Genomic DNA, 22,241 nt, shown 5'->3' with positions numbered 1-22,241 from the left:
CCGCTTGAGATGCCCATTCAAGAACACCCCAAAGGCCAATATGAGGGCTGGTAGAGCCAGAGCCTGTGACCCCAAATACAGCCAGACCCTCCCCAACCCCCCCACCTCTACAATGCCCGTCTTCTCAAGAGTACCTCAAGAGCGATGAAGACCGTACTGGCACTGATAGCAAAAGTCAGGACGGCAATGACCAAACACATAACCAGGTCTGAGTGAAGGATTTCCCTCTGGGGTACAGCAAGGATGAGACAAAATGAGAGAAGGGAGTGAGAGGCTGGGACTTCTGGGGTGCACCTTCCCCCTCATCCCAAGAATAATCAGCCCCTCACTTCTGGCCCCCCATCTTCCCCCTCCAAGCGTCCCTCTAGTTTCTCCAGGCAGCTTCTCTTCTTCAAAACCTGGCCCACCTTCACAATACCGACTACTACAACACCTGGATGTTTTGTGTACTGCCCTCTTTCGCTCCATTCCCACCATTAAGACCACAAACGAGGAATGAGGCGCAGGGCCCAAATCCTGTCAGGAGTACCGGTGCCTGCAGCAACTCCACACCCCTTCCCCAGCTACCCCAAAGCCCCTCACCAGAGAGCTGCGCAGTTTCTCAGGCAGCGGATCCTTAACACCAACAGGGGGGCTTTCCAAATTGCGGTTTTCGAACTCCGGGAACAGCTTGGTTCGGATCAAAGCCCTGTTTGGGAGCGGGGGGAAGATACACATGCTTGGTGATACCCCAGAAGTCTTTGTTTTTTCTCCCCACCTTACACCCATTTGGAGAGTTCCCAGCAATTCTCCCCTACCGCCCAGAGAAGAGAACATCCAGCAACACGCAGCACCATCCATCCCCTCAGTGCCACTTTCAGCCATCTCTCCCAGAACTAAGCTCCCCATAACCCCCCCCAGGGCCCTGCCACAGTAGCACCCCCCCACACTTGGGGTAAGATACAGACCAGAGAACGGTGGGGTCACTGCTCTGGCGGCTCAGGTGATACGAGAGAGCCATGAGGAGGCCGCAGAAGACGGAGAAGAAGACGGGCACATGCTGGTCACCCCACGGCGCCTGGAAGATGGCAGCAAGTGAAAAGAGAGTCAGCCTACTCCAGATCGCACAGCGCCTCTCAAAGCCTTAGCCCCCGTGAATTCAGCAACAGGCAGCCCTGCAAAGATCCTTAAAGAGTTTCCCCCTAATCTTAGTGACCTGCCCCTATGAACTTGTGTGTGTGTTGGGGGGAGGGATCAGACCAAAAATGTTATCTAGTCCAAAGCTTCTTAAACTGTGGGTCACAACTCCATATGGGGTTACGTAACTGAATGTGGGGGTCGTGAAAAATTTGGCAACAGTAAAAGGTTTTTAAATTTCTTTATGATTTATTATCAGTAAATGTTTGATTTGGATGCCTATCTTATATACCTATATACCTGGGGTCGTGTAAAAATTTCTCAGGCAAAAAGGGGTTGCGAGTGGAAAACGTTTAAAAAGCCTTGATCTAGCCCTAAGCCCAGCTGTTGCTAGGAACTGTCACCAGATGCCTCTGGAAGCTCACAAGGACCACCCGAAGGTGACAGTCATCCTGCTGTCCATCCTCAACAGTTGGTCCTCAAGGGGTAAACCACCTCTGAATATGGGGGCTTCATTCTCAGCTGTGGTGGGTAAGAAACTCTGCAGACTTGGCCTTCACAGAGCTCTCCTAAACCCTTTAGAAAATCCTCTGAAGTAGCTTCCCGGACACTGTGTCTTGCAACAGAATTTGACAAGTTAATGGTGCACTGAGCCCTCCCATCTGCCTGTCCTGAAACTGGTGACCATCAAGGGCACTGGAGACCCAGAGTTCTAGTATCATGAGAAACGGAGAAAATGCTCTCTCCCAGAACACAATGATAATCTTCTGGGTCTTGCAGTCCCACCAGTTTCTCTTGAGCTAAGTGACTGAATCAGCCAGAGGGACATCCGGCATCTCCTCCACCACTCTCTTAATTGGGCAAACTGGGGGCAGATTCTCTCAATGAACGGGTGCGGGGGAGTAAGGAGGGGGGAAAGGGCACGGAAGACAAGGAGAGAAATAAAATGCATGGGGGAGGGAAGGAAAATACTAAATGAGTCCACTTCAGCATTCCCTCGCCCAGTGACAGAAAACAGTCCCCTCCCAACCTGGATGTCGCCTGGGGCTTAGTCTTAAACCCAGCTCAATGCCTGAAGGCCAGACGAGACCAATTTGCACCCACCACCCGACGAAGGCCAGGTACCTTGATGGCTCCAAGGCAGAAACCGTACAGAAGAGCAGCTACAAGGATGCTGCGAAGGAGGCTGAAGAGGGCGGTGAGTGGGCTGGTAGCAGCTGAGAAGAGAAAGAAGAAGGCGGACTTATAAACACCCTGGCTTTTCCCCCTGCCGACTCACCCTTGACTGGGAAAAGCATGCACAGCACCCTCTGCTGCCCACTATGGTGCATCGCTGACTCGAAGTTTTCACCCTGTTTCTTGTATTAACACATCAGTGAATCCCAACAGAGCAACCCTAAGACAGATCAAGGAGCCCAAGTACCCTTGGCAAATGCTAGGTTTCTCCCACCAAGTGACTACTGCTTACCTCTCCATTGAGGAGAAGAAGAAGAAGAGTTGGTTTTTAATATGCTGACTCTCTCTCACTTAAGGAAGAATCAAACCAGTTTACTATCACCTTCCCTTCCCCTCCCCACAACAGACACCCTGTGAGGTAGGTTGGGCTGAGAGAGTGTGACTAACCCAAGGTCACCCAGCTGGTTTCGTGTGGAGGAGTGGGGAATCAAACCCAGTTCTCCAGATCAGAGTCCACCACTCCAAACCACCGCTCTTAACCACTACACCATGCTGGCTCTCAAGGAGGTCTGTACTGCAGGTAGGCTTGAGTGACCTGGTGTAGAAGATCACAGCAGCAGCCCCCTCTGTGGTCCAGCCAATCAGGAACAACTGTAGACAAGTACAGTCAATAACATTCTTACACCATCCTTCCTCTAAGGACTTCCCAGACAGGACAATTGTTCTCCCCCTCCCTTTACAACAACCCTGTGAGACAGATAAGGATAAGCAAGTACGACTAGCCCATGGTCACCAGCAGAATGCAGATTCAAATCCAGAGGTCCCCAGTCTTAGCCCAGGATGACCTTTGGGGTCATCTTCCAATTCTAGTACAAATGATGGAGGCTCATTTCAGTGATGCCTTTTGCAAATCGAGGGGGGTCTCCATGACCTCAAGTGGAACCCAAGAGTCCTCAAGCCCCTCCCGTCCTTCCCCTCGCCCCTCTTTTTGCACCTGTTCCGCCGAAGATGTGCATGTCCACCTGCTCCAGAAGATACATGAAACATGTGTTGACTTGAGGGAGGAGTCCAAAGAGGAAGATGACTGGGAAGCAGAGGGTGAAAACTGGGTGGGGGTTTTAAAAAAGGAGAGAAAATCGAGTCAGAGGCCTCCACCACCCCACTGCCCAAGGATCCCACAGTCCCCTCGCAGAATAAATCTGTCCCCACCCACTCCATTCAGCCACTCACCGGTCACCACGTCACGGGCACAGTAGAAGAAGTCGGCAGAGAAGAGCGCCAGGCCATAGAAGGCAACAGGAGGGAAGGGTACCATGCGGGCACACAGATCCAGCAGCCAAATCAACAGACACGCTACGCAGAAGTAAGCGGGCCGGCTGTAGGCGATGATCCAGTTGTGCCCCTGCCGATAGAGAGTGAGGCTGTAGAGCAGGGGCCAGGCCTGCTTTGGGTTGGGTACAGCATTTAAACACAAGACGCATGCAAGGGCCTACTGGGAAAGAAATCTTGCATTCCTGCTTCTCAGGTCATCTCTCTAGGGGTATCACTGAAGACATCAAAGAGGAATGGCAGATGCTGCCTTTGCTTAGGAATAGCTTATTTTGGGGTGCAGTTGCTTGCATGGCCCCCTGCAGGGTTCTTGGATGCAGAGTGGCTGCTTATTAAGCACAGCTGTGCCAAAAATTCATTGGGTGAAGCCGCTCTCAGAAAAGTGAAGCTCTTCCCCTCCACCCAGCTATCCACTATCCCCACACAGTATCAAGCCCACCCAAGCTACAGCAGTTGGATACTCACGTGCATCGGAGAAGCAGCGTCAGGTTGGACACTCTGCAAAATGATAATGATGACAATAAATTCCCAAAAGTAACTGGGAGACAGCAAAAAACACAAAAACCAATTCTTTGGACTTGCCAGAAAGCACTTTTGGCATCACTAGAGGAAAGCAGTAGTGAATATTCACCAGGACACAACACTACAAGTTTGACAACCAAGATAAAACTCCAGCTCTGTGTCTGCTGCCAAGGGGCGAATTAGCTGAGGAAGGGGGTGTCGGGAGGAGTGGCATTTCAAGGGGAGAACAGCCCTGATTCTGTCTGCTGGTCTTCCCCTGCAACCAAACCATGCAACTGCCCTTCTCTACCTCCCAGTCAGCAGGCCAGGACTGATGAGGGAAACCTAAAGCCCTTCTCTCTGGCCTACTTCTCCTCCCCTACCCTGCACATTGTGTGCAAAATTAGGTTAAGAAGCGCCACGAAATCAACACACCAAGTTTTAAAAAATGCAATTCTTTTCTAAGGTGAACACCTGAAGCCGCATTATACGGAATGAAGGCCCTTGGTCTACAAAGGCCAGGCTTGTCTGACTGACAGTGGCTCTCCAGGGCCTCCGGCAGAGGTCTTCCATATCACCCTGCTACCTGACCCTTTTAGCTGGAGATGCCAGGATTAGAACCACTATACATGCATACACCGAGTTTTTTTGGGGGGTGGGGGCGTTGGCTGTATTTTACATTTCTCATATTATGCGGGAATCATTGCAAATGACAAGACTATTCTCACAGTGCAGCCTCTGCAAGACATGTCGCTATGCCTCAGAGACTAATTAGGTGGGATTGCTTCATATAAACAATGCAGAAACTGTAGATCACCCTGTAGATCAAAATGAATACTAGCCATGATGCATACCTATTCTCTGTAGTATCAGAGGAGCAGGCCCATTATAAGAGGTGCTGTGGAACACAGGCAGGATAATGCTGCTGCAGCTATCTTGTTTGTGGGCTTCCTAGAGGCACCTGGTTGGACCACTGTGTGAACAGACTGCTGGACTTGGTCTGATCCAGTATGGCTTTTCTTAAATGTGAAATGCTATTAATCAAAGACTTTGCTCAACAAATACAGGAGGTATTTGGAAATATGTGTCACCTATCCCTTATGGAGAGGGGGTATGGGGATACCCATAAGTAAGTATGGTTATCCCCATACGTATGGTCCATCCCCATACATAAGTATGGGGAGAAGAGACTCTGGCTGAACGCCATCCCCACTACACGGGGATGGACCTCTGCACATAAAGGGCACGTGAGAAGGACAGAGGTCACACCCACATCTGGGGGCCGGAAACATCCGTAGGTCACAGAGCTCATAAGAACATAAGAAAAGCCATACTGGATCAGACCAAGGCCCATCAAGTCCAGCAGTCTGTTCACACAGTGGCCAACCAGGTGCCTCTAGGAAGCCCACAAACAAGACAACTGCAGCAGCACCATCCTGCCTGTGTTCCACAGCACCTAATACAATAGGCATGCTCCTCTGATCATGGAGAGAATAGGTATGCATCATGACCAGTATCCATTTTTACTAGTAGCTATGAATACCCCTCTCCTCCATGAACATGTCCACTCCCCTCTTAAAGCCTTCCAAGTTGGCAGGCATCACCACATCCTGGGGCAGGGAGCTCCATTCAAATCCAAAGAGATCAAGGTCGAGGAACACCACAGAATCTTAACACTGATTGATAAGGGTTCACTGCTGATGGGCAGCAGGATCATGGCTGTGCCTAAGACAAAGAGTCCAGAATACACTCTTAAAAGGTAAAGGTAAAGGTCCTCTGTGCAAGCACCGGGTCATTCCTGACCCATGGGGTGACATCACATCCCGACGTTTACTAGGCAGACTTTGTTTACAGGGTGATTTGCCAGTGCCTTCCCCAGTCATCTTCCCTTTACGCCCAACAAGCTGGGTACTCATTTTACCGACCTCGGAAGGATGGAAGGCTGAGTCAACCTTGAGCTGGCTACCTGAAACCGACTTCCGTCGGGATAGAACTCAGGTCATTAGCAGAGCTTGGACTGCAGTACTGCAGCTTACCACTCTGTGCCATGGGGCTCCAGAATACACTCTTACCTTCCTTCTTTTCTTTTTTAGGGGCAGGGCCGTAGCTCAGAGGTAGAACATGGGCTTGGATTGCAGAAGGTCCCAGGTTCAATTCCTGGCACCTCCCGTTAAAAGGACCAAGTAGTAGGTGATATACCTCTACCTGAGACCTGGGAGAGCTGCTGCCTGTCTGACCAGACAATACTGCCCTTGATGAACCAACAGTCTGATTCAGTATAAGGCAGCTTCCTGCATTCATGTGTGTTCAAGAAGGAAAGGCCTCACCTTCAGCAGGGAGTACTGGCAGCTGGCAATGACCACGCAGAACTGGAACACCCAAATGTCCCGGAAGAAGCCCTGAAGGAGGAGCAGATAGCCAAGAAAGGCTACCAAGCTCACCAGTGACACCACAAAGACATTTTCTGCCACCCGCCGGTTCCTAAAGAGGCAGGAGAACAACGAACAATAGGTAATTGTGTGACCCAACTAGTAGAGAAGATCCCAATTTTTGTATGGCTGCAATCCACACCTTCATTTGTTCTACAATTAAATGGCAGGGTTGAGTTCTGGAAGCCCAAGTGGAGTGCTGTGCCTTGCTTGCTAAATGCTGACAGCATTTGGGAACAGGGCACATAACTTCCAGTCACACCCAAGACCCAGCACAAAATCTTTTAGAAACTGCTGGCTGGAGCACAGCAATAATAATAATAAATGCCGACTTTCTCTACCTTTTAAGGAGAATCAAACCGGCTTACAATCTCCTTCCCCTTCCCACAACAGACACCCTGTGAAGTAGGTGAGGCTGAGAGAGTGTGTGACTAGCCCAAGGTCACCCAGCTGGTTTATGTGGAGGAGTGGGGATACCAACCCGGTTCACCAGATTACAGTCCGCCACTTCATGTGGAGGAGTGGGGAATCAAACCCGGTTCTCCAGATCAGAATCCACCACTCTTAACCACTACACCACACTGGCTCTGGTTCATATAAGGATGCATCTATTAGTGCTTCTACTGGCTGACTTGAGGGCAGATGGTAAGTAAAATGTCTCTGACACTTGCCCCAAATGACTGGCCAAACACACTGTCAGAATTCACAGCTCATCTGGCCAGGCACATCTATTGGAGTTCCAGTTCTCCAATGTTCTGGGCTGCAAAGGGGCTGAGAAAACCAAAATCTAATGGAGAACCAATATCCATACAGGCACCCCCCTCCCCCCCACCAAGATCTTGCAGGCTTGTGCTGCCATGTCTTATCAAAAACACGACACCTCTGTGTTACCAGGCAAAAGCTAAACAAAAATCCAACACAGATGGGCACCAATAACCTCAATTCCAATATAATAGCACCGTCTAACATCACAAAATCATCATACAATTACAAGATATAACAGTCAAACCATTCCCATAAGAGAATTTTATCATACCAGTATCCCATGGGGGAATGGAGAAAATGTAAACGTGATAACTGCGGCTTGATATATGAATTGGCATGACTAAGGGGAGCCTTGTGAAATGGAACTGAAGGACATCGAAACAGAGTAACTTGAGAAAACATTCTGAATTCTTCTGCATACGCTCCTAAAATGACAAGTTACTAACTTGAACTGTTTGGGACTATAAGCTTCAAAGAGCCTTGGAGCGCACGTCATATTTGGAATTGCCTGCTCCTTGTATATAGTTCAATGATAAAATTCTCTTATGGGAATGGTTTGACTGTTATATCTTGTAATTGTATGATGATTTTGTGATGTTAGATGGTGGTATTATATTGGAATTGAGGTTATTGGTGCCCATCTGTGTTGGATTTTTGTTGTGCTTCCATGCCTGGCATGATGCTTGGAGGATGGCACAGGGGAACGCAGACCTGCCTGGGCCCAGGTAGAGCAGCAACCAGGCACTCACCGGTCCAGCAAAGCCAGCAGGGCCAGGCGGTCGTAGCGCACACGCATCCAGTGCCCAGGGAGCACCCAGAACTTGTAGTACTGGCGCGGGTGGCACTTGTCCTCAATCATTAGAGTGTTCTCCTGGGACTCATGCAGCGATTCTTGGTCCAAAAGGTCAAACTGAGGAGAGGGGAAAAATTATCAAGAGGTGTAGAAGTAACTCACTCACTGTCCTCCACAGCAATCGTTTCCTTCCCATAAACCTAGGCACAGGTTGCATACTGCAGCAACCTCAGGGTTTTTGTTTTTTGAAAAGTACAAGCAACTAATGGGAGAAAAAAGCTACATGCTTGAAAAAATATGACTAAGGGTAGGCAGGGAGAGCAAGACCGGTAGGACTAAGCATGGGGTGGAAAAAGCAGACAGGGGAAATTGTTTCTCCTTCATGCATAATAATAGAACTTGCAGACACCCAACTAAGCTGCTGAGCAGATAAGCGACCAAAGTAAGCACTTCTTCACTCAAAGGGCAGTTCACTGGTGGAATGTACAGCCACAGGATGTAGCAAACTCTGTGCTTGGTAGCCTTTAAAAGCGAATCAGACCCTTGCAAAGGGTAGATTTATCAATGACCAATGAGCAAACGGAACTTCCATGTTCAGAGGAAGTAGCCATCTGAATACCAGCTGCTCAGAGATATCAACAGGGAGAAGTCTTTGGCTTCCATGACCTGCTTGTCGGCCTTCCTGGGGCACTGTAAAAACTGAATCTAAGTATTTCTTATTTTACAAATTATCCTTAAAAACAGTTTCAGAAGGCAGCCGTGTTGGTCTGCAGTAGAACAGCTAGATTCGAGTCCAGAAGCTCCTTAGGGACCAACAAGATTTTCAGGGTATAAACTTCAGAGAGTCAAAGCTCCCTCCGCCAGATACAAGTTGGAATGGAGATTCCTGAGTCCTTACATCCCAGTCAGAAGGTGGGAGGGGTGTTGCAGCAAAGGAAGTCAGGGTGCAAAAGTACAATGTGCACAATGATTAGTCTGAAAAACGTGTGTATTTTGGTGAATTCAAATGGGAGCCTGGATAGGATAGATCCAATTTACAACCTTCTCACCTATAACCTCAAGGGATCGGGGAACAGACTCCACAGTGGTGAATATTTACTGTTCCTACATACATCTGATATTATATGTTTGCAGAAAATCTGGTCCCAGGAGTCCAGGCTACCTGCCCTCCAGGGATATCATGCTTTTACAGTTCCAGATGTTAAAACTTGCATAAATTACTCCCTATCCCTGCCAATCTCCTCTCCCCACCCCCCATATAATTATACTGGAATGTCTTTTCTTTTTACAATTTTGGGAGTATAATACCCTCTCTCTAACATCCTGTGTATAAGAAGAGGAAAAGGACAAAAATATAAATCGGTTCTACAGTAGCACTCGGAGAATAAAAAGGCTTTGCCACACTTTGTAAAGGTGAGGATGGAAAAACAGGTCAAAATCTATAGGGGCTTGCTACACTACTGGCCCATAACCCCTCTAGCCCCGAAGTGATTGGTGAATTCTCAAAAGGTAGGCCTGGATCACAGCAAAGCTCCTTAAACAGATGCTGCTACCTCCTTCCTTGCCCTCAGTGGCAGGTATGAGTTCAGCAAACACAGGTGAGAAAAACTGCCAGTCTGACACATCCCATGGAACAGAATTCAGGTTACAAAAGGAAGTGCTGGAGTTTTAGACTTGCAGACTTATTTTTGAGGATCCCACAAGCAGTCTCAACGTTCCCAGGGGAAAACAATATGGCCTCCTGCTCCCAGGAGCTGATTAGGACTGATTCCAAGATGGAAGTTCCGTCGAGGCACTCTTCCAATCTGACCCGCCACCACCCTGAACTCAGGGGGGCCTCACCTCGGGGATCTCCAGAGGCACCCTGCGCACTTGCATGCCCTGAAGAACCACGGGCCGTGGCTGCAGCAGCGTGAGGGCGGGAGTTCCTTCAGGCACCTCTGCGGAGTTGAAGCTAGAAGAATGTGAATGTCTGTCCCTGCCAAGGCAAACAATGGGTGAAAGGGCAATAATCACCCAAACAATGTCAATGGAAAGCACCACACCCCAAAGACAACACGGCCAGCCGACAAAAAGGTCCCCGCGGATAAGAAGCGTTTTCTCGGGACTCTGGGCTTCGCTTACAAACCTCCGAAGCCACTTCGGCCACAGATTTATTTACGTGTTCCGCTAACGGAAGGCTGAAGTGAGCTGAGCAAGAGGGAAAGGCCCGGATGAGGCAAGGGGTTCCGTTACGTCTGTTTAAACAACCTCCCCCCCTCCCCACACACACATATCATTTCTGCTGAGAAAGGAAAACCGTCGGGAGCACAGAATGCCCTGCCCAACCATTCCCAGGACACTTCAGTCTGCCACACAGTGGAGGACTTGCTTGCTGACTATTCATTCATTCCGATGCCCAGCCCAACCTCTCCCAAAGGCTCTGCCTAGAAACAGAAACAGATAAGGACTCTAAGTTGACGTCCTGCAATTTCACTAAAAGCGGTCCTACTTGTGGGACAAAAATGGGGCGAATGGCGCAGTAGCGGGTAGCATCGCATTCCTCTGACTATGTAAATGCAGGATTCTTTAGCAAAGTAGAAAAGCATGCCAAGAAAATGAGAGGCCGGCTCCACACCTAAGTTCCTAAAAAATATGGTTCAATCCTTGTCTTGGTAGGGCTTCCTCTCTTGGCCTCATCATCCCAGAATCAGTCAACAACTTAGCTGGGGGTCCTTCAACAACTTGCTTAGAGCCCCCTGGCTAGAGAACGGCATGCATGCATGACACTGGCAGAGCTCAGATAAAGGATGCCTCACCAGCCGCTGTTGGTTGCGTGGTCCACTCCAACCTGCTGGCTGACTGGGTTCTCATAGCCACCCCCTGCCATGCCAAAAGTGTAGGAGCGCCGGACCCCTGGAGGAGAAGGAAGAGAAAGGGTGGGCGTGCAACGGAACGCATAAGGTTGCTACTGAGCCCCATCCTCCCCAAGAATATCTCCAAGTATAACCAGCCACTTCGACCCCAAGAACACATCTCTCTACCTCTGGTTCTACCTTAAATGCGCAAATAAAGTTGAAACAGTGCGCAATGTGGGAGGGAACGATTTAGAAAAAATGCTAGTGCTGAGTTGGAGCTATTAAATGGAAATGATTTACAGAATCATAGAGTTGGAAGGGACCACCAGGGTCATCTAGTCCTACCCCCTGCACAATGCAGGAAATTCACAAAAAACCCCACACACACACCCAGTGACCTCTACTCCATGCGCAGAAGATGGCCAAGATGCCCTCCCTCTCATGATCTGCTCAAGGTCACAGAATCAGCATTGCTGACAGATGGCCATCTAGCCTCTGCTTAAAAACCTCCAGGGAGGGAGAGCTTACCACTTCCCGAGGAAGCCCGTTCCACTGAGGAACCACTCTAACAGTTAGAAAATTCTTCCTAATGTCTAGACAGAAACTCTTTTGATTTAATTTCAACCCGTTGGTTCTGGTCCGACCTTCTGGGGCAACAGATTTCTAAAACCGCAACTGAAGGCATTTTTGTTGCAGACGTCATCAGACACAAACCTGTGGGAGACCTGCTCAGAGCAAAACCCTGGAGCGGGGCAGCCACGGAGCAACAGCCCTTGGCAAGGCCCTTGGAAATCGAGACCACAACACCTGCCACAGCTCCTCTAAGCCACCTCCACACATGTGATGATACCACTTCGGCAAACCCTGAAGCACAATCCAACACCTGCCCTGTTTGCACTGAAGCAGGAGTTGAAGCAAGGAGGAAGCAGGAACATACAGGTTGTGCATGTGTGTTCCTAAGCCCCAGTTCATTCCTCCTTCCCTGACCTGGATGGCCCAGGCTAGCCTGATCTCATCAAACTTCAGAAGCTGAGCAGGGTCGGACCTGGCTAGTACTTGGATGGGAGACCATCAAGGAATACCAAGATTGTTATGCAGAGGAAGGCAATGGAAATCCGCCTCTGTGTCTCTCTTGCCTTGAAAACCCTACAGGGTTGTCATAAGTTGGCTGTAAGAAGGTCATTACCCTCTTCTGTCCAACACAGAACACACAAGAATATAAGAAAGGCCATGCTGGATCAGACCAAGGCCCATCAAGTCCAGCAGTCTGTTTACACAGTGGCCAACCAGGTGCCTCTAGGAAGCCCACAAGGAAGACGACTGCAACAGAATTTCTTGCGTGCGTTCCACAGAACCTAATATAATAGGCATGCACCTCCGATCCTGGAGAGAATAGGTATGCATCATGACCAGTAGCCATTTTTTAACAGTAGCCATGAATAGCCCTCTCCCCATGAACATGTCCACTCCCCTCTGAAAGCCTTCTAAGTTGGCAGCCCTCACCACATCCTGGGCAGCGCATTCCACAATGTAACTAGGCGCTTTGTGAAGAAATGCTTCCTTTCATCTGTTATCACCCTCCAGCTTCAGCAAATGACCCCGCATTCTACTATTATGAGAGAGAAAAACTTCTCCCTGTTCACTCTCTCCAAACCATGCATAATTTTATAGAGCTCTATCATGCCTCCCCTTACCCTCCTTTTTTCTAAGCTTAACAGCCCTAAGCGTTTTAACCACTCCTCATAGGGCAGTTGCTCTAGCTGCTAGCACAGATCCCATCAGTGCATATGTGAATTTGGGATTTTTTGCCCCAATATGCATCACTCTACGCTTGCTCACCTTGAATCTCATTTGCCATTTTAATGCCCATTCCTCCAGTTTGGGGAGATCCTTTTGGAACTCTTCACTGTCTGTTTTTGTTTTAACCACCCGAAATAATTTTGTGTCGTCCGCAAACTTGGCCACCTCACTATTACTTCCTTGTTCAGAAAAATTGAGCATTCTGGGAGAGCCTTCCCTCAACTGAATATGAACAGAAAGCTTTCCTTCTGTTGGGGATATCTCCTCCTGCACCCGAAGCATAGGCGAGAGGTATAGAAGACCTCCTGCATGACCACCGCAGGAGCACATGACACAGCTCTGCCTTGGCCAACACGCAGCTTTCCCCTCTCTCACTCACCACTCTCGTCATAGAAGTAGTGCATGGCACCCTCAGAGGTGTCGTCGAAGTTGCAGGCTTCGTGGATGGCGCCGCGCGGCAGCAGGAGGGAGCTGGCAAACTGCAGGGCTGAGGGGAGGGTGAGGGCGCGGGAATGCGACGAGGCCCGGCCCCGCTGCAGATCCTGTAAACTGCACAATGGGGGGGGAGGGGGGACAGTGAGCAGCAGCGCAACGAAAAAGCCCAGACTGACTGAAGAAGACAGGGGCTTACCTGGGTGGGGACCCCATCACAGAGGATGGGGGGGTGGGATTGCTGCCTGCGTTATGCCGCCGCCTCATGGCCTGCATGCGCTTCACGCTGCTGGACCGGTCCGGCTTGGGCCCTTCCTCGCCAGCGGGGGCTGCAAGAAAGATCACCGGGAACGGCCGGCAAGGAGCCGGAGTTAAAGAATTAAGGTCAAGAAAATATAAATAAAAGTAAAAATCCAAAGCCCACTTGATTCGATTTATTATTATTGTAACGGCATTAACCAGAAAAGATACAAACCTTGTCAATAAAACTGATTACATGATAAAATAATATCTTTGTACAAAATACAGGTAAATTAATATTAATTAAAATTCACCTTATTAACACGAACACCCTTTTCCGAGCAGATTTTAATTGCTGCGGAGCAATACTTGGCTACCTGCAAATAACACTGAGAGTCTCCCTCCCATAAGAGGAATTTAATTTTCTCTTCCTCCGAACTGGATTTCATTGTGTTAATAGGAGGAAGAATTAGCTCTTGACGGATTCCCTCATAATAGATACACCTAAATAGAACATGACTTGTAAATCCATTTCACCTGACCCACAAAGGTATGCCCACTCAGGTCTTGATAACTTCCTATACTTTCCCTCCAGGATTGCTGAGGCAAGGTCGACCCTCTAGAGCAGGGGTGGGGAACCCTTTTCCTGCCAAGGGCCATTTGCTCATTTATAACATGATTCGGGGCCATAACCAGGTGTAGATCTCCCGGGGCAGGGCGGGGGAGAAGCTAGGGTTGCCAGGTCTCCAGCCACCACCTGGAGGTTGGCAACCACAGGGGAGGCCACGCAGAGAAGGCCTGGAGGGGACCCCCGCTCTCCCCTCCCAGGCGGGAGGGCAGCCAGCAGTGGGCCCCAGCAAACGAGGCGCATGGGGGGTGCAGCCCGCAGCCAATCCTCAGGAAAGGAAGGAAAACAGAGAAATGGAGGGGGAGAAAAGGACGGAAGGAGACAAAGAAAGAGAGGAGGGAGAGAGGGGGAGAAAGGAGAAAGAGTGACAGAAAAAGAGGAAGAGAGAAAAGCCTTTCCCCACACACACACCCGCACACGCTGGCCACACGCAACCGGGCCCCAGCCTTCATGCCTCCCCCAACACACACACACGGCAGCACACACAGCCCCACTCGACCGGGCCCCAGCCTTCACGCCCTCCCACCCCCCACCCTGAGTCCACAAAAGGCCCTCCAAGCCCTATCGGCTCACACATGCATGTTCCGCCGCCAGGAGCCACCAGCCTCTCCCCTCCCCTCCGCCACTTGACAGGCGGGGAGAGGGGCTTACAGTGTGCCGCTGCGTTCCTGCATGCCGCGACTGTAGGGGGCAGCCTTGGGGGAAGCATCCCTCCCCCTTCTCTCGCTGACCAACAGTCGACGAGAGGAGGTCCAAAGGGCGCCACGGCCCCAGGAACACCCTCGGGGAGGGCCACGCTGTGCTGCACCTCCGCGGCTGGGCCCTGGAGCTCCTGAGGGCCACTGAAAATGTCCTCAGGAGCCGCATATGGCCCCCGAGCCGGACGTTCCCCACCCCTGCTCTAGAGGTTATACACTCTAAAAATTATGTAAGTACAAAATACATATACATTTATTTCAGGATAAAATCTAGCACCACATATAACACATATAGGGCACTGCAACGGCCTACCAAATTGACATACTCATATAACACAGTAAGACATAAAATAACACAATTATACTCTGACTATACGTGTTTCAGCCATCCCGCCTTCTTCAGTGGTCTAAGCAATCAACATTCCGGACTCAAAGATATACATTTATTTTAAAAAAATCTTTATGACTGTGTGTGCGTTGTCTATTTTAAATGTTACTTTGCAATAACAACTGCAACACTTCTTCCTCTGTTTTAGACTTCCATCCACAAGGAAAACTAATCCTTGTCTATGTATCCCTCTTAAATGAGGGGATGTAATATTGCAGCCATAAATACAATTATCAATATCTCAGTCAAAAAGTATCCATAAAGTCTGGAGTAGTAATCAGGGGGGGAAATCCGCAGGAGTACACACACGCCACACACATAACCAGCTTCGCAGGCTCTCCATCATCAAGATGGAATCAGAAGAGGTGGGAAAGAGTTGGTCTGGGGGGTGCTTGGCTCACTGAAAAGGAACAACCTGCGGGAGGGACACCTTCTGGGATGAATTGGAGAGGGGGAAAGATAAGAGCAGGTTGCTTTAGTGTTTATACAAACCAAAATTGGAGGCCCAGACTCAAAACAGCTGTGAGACACAAGTCCAGGGATGCATGTGCGCTCCACCATGACTCCCACTTATGACCTTTCAGCCACCATTCCTGCTCTCCACACCCCAAGTCATAAAGAGCCCAAGAGCCATCTGCCTGGCCTTCTCCTGAGAACTTCTGTGGGAGATTCCCCCAACGTCCCCCAAGCAGCCTGCCCCAGAGCCAAGCCACTCCGACGGAAAAAAAGTTACCCACCCCATTCACTCCACCAAGCCTTGCTTCCAAGACTGCTCCTGCAGCAGGCACACCCTTGAAGAACTAGACTCCTCCCCCAATCAAGAGCTCTCAAGGGGCTGACCCACGTCGTAAGAACATATAAGAAGAGCCCTGCCGGATCAGGCCAGTGGTCCATCTAGTCCAGCATCCTTTCTCACACAGTGGCCAACCAGCTGCCCAGGAGGGCCAACGAACAGGGCACAGAGACGGGAGTCTTCCCCTGATGTTGCCTCCTGGCACTGGTATTCAGAGCAGCGTTTCTCAACCTCTTTACCCTTGCGGAACCCTTGAAATAATATTCATGTCTCAGGAACCCCCTACATAAAAATTATGTACATAAAAATATATTTACATATTAGCCTATTCATCACTATTTCTCGCGGAACCCCTAGTGATTTCTCATGGAACCCTAGCGTTCTGGGGAACCTGGATGAGAAACACTGATTCAGAGGTTTGCTTCCACTGAACAAGGAGGCTCCCTTCACTCACCATGGCTAGTAACCACTGACGGACCCTCTCCACCATGAATTTGTTTAACCCCCTTTTAAAGCCATCTACACTCGTGGCCATCACTACATCCTCTGGCAGGGAATTCCATAGTAAAGGTCCTGCCATTTCAGGCACTCACCTCCTCCGACGGCCCCTTCGGCTTGCAGCTCCCCCCTCCAGCCAGGCTGGTTGGCAGACTGGCTGCGCACGGCGCTGCCCGACTCTTGCTCTGCCGTCAGCTTCCCAGCATGAGACTCCAAGTCCGACTTGGAGACGATCAGGGGGCCCAGGGGCTTCACCTCCACGCTGTTTCCATCCATGCTGAGCACACGGGCATGGGTCTTGGCGCTGGCAGTACTGCCGGTGCGCTGGGCGTAATGGGAACGTTTGGTCGAGAGGGCGGTGCCTTCGGGGGGTGGAGGCGGAGGGGGTTTGGCTTCAACGGGGTGTTGTTTCCCATGCTGAGCAGGGGCGTGACGCTCAGGAGAGTAGCAAGAGGTGCTGGAAGAGCTATCGGTGCTGTAATTGTGCTGGGAATGCAAGCTGGAGGCACGGCTCAAGTCGCTGCAGTCGCTGGAGTCCTCGTCGGCAAAAAAGCCCTCCGTGTAAGCTTTGCTGTCCAGAAGGGTACGCATGGGCAAGTAGGAGCTGCAGTGTTTGCGTGAGAGACGCCTGCGGCCCTTGAGGCCCAGCTCCTTCGGCCGTACCACTTGCTCCGGCTCAGGGCCGCACCACAGTTCAGCGTCGCCCTTGACCGTTTCCAGGGAGTTTAGCGTGTTTTGTGTGTCGAAGCTCAGCTCCCCGAGAAGGCCCAGCTCAGGGGAACGCAGCAGCTCACTGTCCGACAGGGCATCTGTGTCACTGCCGCCATCTGGGGGCGGAGACATGCCGGCCACCGCCTCCTCCCCTGGGACTCCCTCTCCGGGGACCGGCCCAAGGGAGGGGCTGTCTAGATGGGTGGAATTGGTTTTCTCACTGCGGTAACTGCTCAGGGTGCTGGGTGTCTCTTTGTCCGTGCCGCTGAAGCAGCTATCCGAAGAGCCGGTCTTGATGGGCCGTTCCGGTTGGGATTCCAAGGGCTGGTAGTCAGCTCCCGAGTGGCGCTTCTCGCGGCGGCTGTGGCCACTAGCCTCGGGAAGAGCCAGGCTCAGAAAGCTCTGGCTGAGTTCCTCGCTCAAGCTGCTCTTGATGAGGGGACTCAGCGGCGTGTCCCCCATGCTCTCCGACTCGCTGGCGGTCCAGCGTGGCAGCCGCGAGCCTGTCCCGGCTGGGGGGGACTGCTCCGATGAGTCCGTGCTTTGGATGGACGTCTGGACCGGGAGAGACAGGGGCTGCTTCCTCCCACTAGATGATGGCTCCATCTTGGGCACAAGCAACAGGCTGCCATTTGCACCGTCCAGGTCAGAGGGCACCCTAGGAACCTCAGCAGCTACAGAGGGAAGAAGGCAGGGAGGACAGGGTTACCGAAACAGCTGTGCAAAGCAACAAAGGAATATTGGCTGCTGGGGACTGTAGCCAGATCTTTATTAACGTGTGCATACACAGGCATGCGCAAATGGCAAACATCCTGACTTCAGAGAGCAACATCAGCCATGCCCAAGTAGCAGAGCTTGCAAAAGGATACATTTACTACATAGATGGTATTTCCATGCCTTTTTTCTCAGACTGCAAACCACAAATGGACCTCTACAAAGATTCCACACACACGTTCCAGCTTGTCTACATCTTTCTTAAACTGCGGTGCCCCAAACGGAACACAGTACTCTAGGTGAGGTCTAAATAGAGCAGAATACAGCGATGCCATCACTTCACGTAATGACCAAAGGTCACCTTGTTTAATGCCCGCTTGTCCCCAAACCAAGGCCAGAGACCTACCGCAGTTCTCAGGGGAATGGCGCTGGAGCATGTCCCGATCCGCTGCTGTGACGATGACATTGTTGCTGCCTTGCTCACGGACAAGTTCCTTGATGTCTGCAGGATGAAGCAGCAGATGTGTGACAGACTTGCAGCCTAGTTGCTCTAACAAATGTTCCGCATACAAGCCTTGCGCACTCCAGCCCAAACCTATGCTCTTCCCCTTGGGTCACAAGGTGTCCCCCCCCCCCGCTGGTTCATCCTCTTTGCAGGGAGAGAACCCTGACTCCCCAGGCTGGCTCAGGAGCATGACGGCATCAGGACCACTTGTGGCATTACCATCCCCTGCCCACACTGGAAGACGCACAGATAGGTGGATAAAATGGAGAAGACAATGATGTAAGCTACTTAGGGTCCCTTCTGGGGGAGAAAAGTGGGGTATAAATGAAATGAATAAATAAGGTAGCAGCCAATAGAGGATATGAATCATGGCAGTCTGGGAAAGACTGGACACAAGTTCATTCATTGCAAAGGGGTTTGCAGAGATGCACTCAGTGAATAACTCCCCCAAATGACTGTATACTGAGAGAGAGATATAGGATCAGCAGAGTTCTTACTGCTTACCTCTTATAGGGCCCCCATCCTCCAAGCGAGGCAGCAGATCCTTGAAGGGAAAACACACACAAGAAAGTCAAGTTATTGTTTGGCAAGAGGATACCCAAACACAGAGGCAGTAATGAAGGGGAAGCCAGCAGAATCTCCACATTTTTACAATCTCTTGATCAACAACATGAATCATCTAGGTCAGAAGGGAACAGGCAAAGATTCTCTCAGGCAAAGTTCTTTCATGTCTGTGCAGAGATGCAGCAGCCCACCCCCCAAAGGGATGAGTACCTATTTCACTACCCTTCTGTGGCACTTAATTTAAACCAAGGTCTTAGCCCCAGAACCTCTTCCGGATGGCTCATCATGAGGTTAATGGGTCTGTTTCTAGACACACACAGAGTGGCTTGCATTCTCCACTGGGAGACTACGAATGTGAAGTGCCCAGGCAGACACATGTCCCAGCAACATTCTTTTTATAAAATACAACTTAACTTAAAGAATCACAGACTGAGAAAGGAGCCAACAGCTCAACTAGGCCAGAAGCATCCCCAATCTCCTTCTGCAATTCTCAGTGGAAGGAAATTTCCCTTGGCTGCACTGAACTGCTCTAAAATAAGCACTGCTTCTGTGTTCTCCCATTTGCAAAGTCCCAGGGAAGGAATTATAGACAAAAGCAGCCCAAGGTATCCTCCTCATTCGTACCATGACCTGGTTGAAGCCAAACACAGAATGCTGGGAACTGCACCTCACTGGAGGCGTGGAACTGACTTTCCGGAACACGGTCATCTCCACTCCGCCAGGGTCTCTGCAAGACAAAATGGTACCTATGTCAAGTTACACGCAGGTGTCTGTTAACCCACTGAAGTTAACAGGGCACAGTAGTTAGAGTATCAGACTAGAACAGTGATGGCGAACCTTTTAGAGACCGTGTGCCCAAACTGCAATCCAAAACCCACTTATTTATTGCAAAGTGCCAACACGGCAATTTAACCTGAATACTGGCCCGAGCACTCTGCTCCCCTCCAGCTATGCCACGCTGTGAGCTATGCTCCCCTCCAACCTAGCTCCTCTCCAACCCCACCATGGGAATCGTCTTCACCACAGACTCAACAGGCTGCCGTCCGTGCCGCAGCCTCACGCCGCATGTGAGCCGCCCTGCCGCATGTGACAGGGGAGGGAGGAAGCGCTCCCATTGGGCTGCTGGGCAGAGGGGCGGGTGATGTGAGAAATACCCTCAGGCATGTGGAGAGGGGGAGGGGAGCAGCCCGGCCCCACATCACTGGCTTTCTAGTAACAAACTCAGGCGAACTCTGTGCTGGGGCAACGGTGCGCGTGCCCACAGAGAGGGCTCTGAGTGCCCCCTCTGGCACGCGTGCCATAGGTTCACCACCACTGGACTAGAACCTGGGGGGGCCAGGTTCAAATCACCACTCTGCTATGGAAGCTCACTAGTCGACCTTGGCCAGTCACTCTCACTATACCTCACAGGGTTGTTATGAGGATAAAACAGAGGAGGGAAGAATGTTATAAGCTACCTTGGGTCCCCATTGGGAAGGAAAATTGCACAAAATCATCTAAATAGATAAATATATTATAAAGCCACACTGCCCTTACAGGCAAGTATATACCCCCAGTGTGATGGCATGCATTTATGTGGCTTTGACAGACTTCGAAAAATGCCAGAGTTTTCAGCATGCAAGCAAACAAACAAACTGAGAAGAGGCAAAGAGTAACGCATCTGCATTCAGAGCTTATGCTGTCCTGTCTGAAAGCCATCTAGCAATTCAGAAATTGATTCTGTTTCACTGACAGTTCCTCGGTATTTTAGATTTGCCTGGGGGGAAAAGACAGGCACTACCCTCTGGGCTTTCCATGAGAAGGCAACCACTGGAATTTCAGAGGCCTTCTTCAAGGCAGGGACGACGGGATCACTGTTCAGATGGCTGGAAAAATCCCAAGAGCCTGGTTGCCCACACAGCTAGATGCTTTACAGTGGCACCTCAGAAAGAAGCCGGCTCCCACAGACCTGAGCCTAAAACCTAGAACTGGTTCCCTAAATTCAGCACTGTGCTTGTCAATCTGCATCTCCCCCCACCACTCTGCTATGGAATCGGCTATCTCCCCCCACCAATCCTACTTTTTAATTTGGAAAACTCCAGATATTTCCAACTCACCACAGACTAATGGAGTACTTCATATAACAGCTAGCCCAGGCCAGAAATTATTAGGGAAGAAGAGAAAACTCCTAACCCAAGAGTATACGGACTCCAGGTAAGTAAACACAGAATCCTGGTCTTGCAGTGCCAATAGCTACCCCACCCTACTCACCTGGTCAAGTTCCCCTCGTCAGCAGCAGCTCCTTCATCAGCCTTGGCCCCCTCTGCTAGCACCGAGTTCTTCTTCTCCACAATCTCGCCCTGGTCAAACATGGTGTGCAGGCGATAGTTGATGGTCTTGACAGTGGTGAAGAACACAGCCACCACAGCGCAATACACGCCAGCCACCACAACACTGGGAGGCATCACCTGTCACCGAAAAAAGGGCATGTATGAACAACGGGACTGCAAATCCAGTCCAAGATGTGTAAAGCCCCACAAAACAGGCACCGGCTCTCTGAGCAACAGAAGCAAAATTAGGCTAGGCCTGAAGGGTCGCACTTTTGTAAGCAAAGCAGTGCTTCTCTGAAACCAGATTATGCTGAGAATGACAGAAAAGAGCTTTCGAGTAACACAGAACTGTTGTTCAGATACAAATGTTCAAAGCAAAAAAAAAACCCCACAAAATACAGACACTGGCATTATATTTGTGAGCTGGTGTCTGGATCATGAGGCAACATTTAGAAGTTTTGCTTTGAATTCTCACACCTGACAAACAGCTATAGTAAGCATCAAAGCTACCTTCACAGAGAATAGGGGCAAGAAACTCTCAGCGAAAGTTGAGAGTATCAGGATGATGAATTCCCCCACCCGGTACCTAGCCTCAGAGAGGTACACTAGGTGAAGGAGGGTGGGAGTGGGAAAGAAGTAGTCTTTAACCTCAATATCAGTGCAAATACTTTTCTTAAGCAAGCATTCTCCCTCTCAAGAGCTTCGTGTTACAGCCATTAGACTGGCAGTGCTGGTTCTCAGACAGGACATCAGCACGCAGTTTGCTTTTCGCAGTGACACTTTGCTAACAAGCCTATTTTAGTCCCAGAGCTGCAAAAAAAATCATCTGCTGTACTTTTCACTGGGGTACTTGCATTCCTCATCTGAGATACCCCCCCGTCACACCCCACTTGCAAGCACCATTTTTCCACAGTGCCTGAGACAGACATTCTTACAGCCCTGTCCCCAAATAAGATTTTTCTCCATATTCCCACTGCAAAAAAAAATTGTGGGAACAGTCGCCACCCAACACACA

At 50.3% G+C, this 22,241-nt stretch overlaps 1 protein-coding gene across 1 annotated transcript in view; it reads right to left on the bottom strand.

Moving 5' to 3' along the window:
* Nucleotides 1-22,241, bottom strand: part of PCNX3 (pecanex 3) — a gene marked incomplete at its 3' end in the record, with an annotated part of 46,229 nt that overhangs the window by 22,630 nt on the left and 1,358 nt on the right. The window contains exons 2-19 of the mRNA XM_056853434.1: nucleotides 21,168-21,364; nucleotides 19,542-19,644; nucleotides 18,858-18,897; nucleotides 18,255-18,350; nucleotides 16,519-17,808; nucleotides 13,378-13,507; nucleotides 13,126-13,295; nucleotides 10,908-11,004; nucleotides 9,952-10,087; nucleotides 8,066-8,226; nucleotides 6,450-6,603; nucleotides 4,087-4,119; nucleotides 3,523-3,694; nucleotides 3,287-3,397; nucleotides 2,242-2,333; nucleotides 948-1,057; nucleotides 583-688; nucleotides 135-227 (exon numbers count right to left, since the gene is read on the bottom strand). Of these exons, the coding sequence (XP_056709412.1) occupies nucleotides 135-227; nucleotides 583-688; nucleotides 948-1,057; nucleotides 2,242-2,333; nucleotides 3,287-3,397; nucleotides 3,523-3,694; nucleotides 4,087-4,119; nucleotides 6,450-6,603; nucleotides 8,066-8,226; nucleotides 9,952-10,087; nucleotides 10,908-11,004; nucleotides 13,126-13,295; nucleotides 13,378-13,507; nucleotides 16,519-17,808; nucleotides 18,255-18,350; nucleotides 18,858-18,897; nucleotides 19,542-19,644; nucleotides 21,168-21,364 (3,291 nt within the window). The remainder of the gene's footprint in view (nucleotides 1-134; nucleotides 228-582; nucleotides 689-947; nucleotides 1,058-2,241; nucleotides 2,334-3,286; nucleotides 3,398-3,522; nucleotides 3,695-4,086; nucleotides 4,120-6,449; nucleotides 6,604-8,065; nucleotides 8,227-9,951; nucleotides 10,088-10,907; nucleotides 11,005-13,125; nucleotides 13,296-13,377; nucleotides 13,508-16,518; nucleotides 17,809-18,254; nucleotides 18,351-18,857; nucleotides 18,898-19,541; nucleotides 19,645-21,167; nucleotides 21,365-22,241) is intronic.

The sequence above is a fragment of the Euleptes europaea genome, chromosome 7 (assembly GCF_029931775.1).
Source record: "Euleptes europaea isolate rEulEur1 chromosome 7, rEulEur1.hap1, whole genome shotgun sequence".
NCBI classification, from domain to species: domain Eukaryota; kingdom Metazoa; phylum Chordata; class Lepidosauria; order Squamata; family Sphaerodactylidae; genus Euleptes; species Euleptes europaea.
Note: the sequence above shows the minus strand (reverse complement) of the source record. Positions and strands in the feature narration are given on the sequence as shown.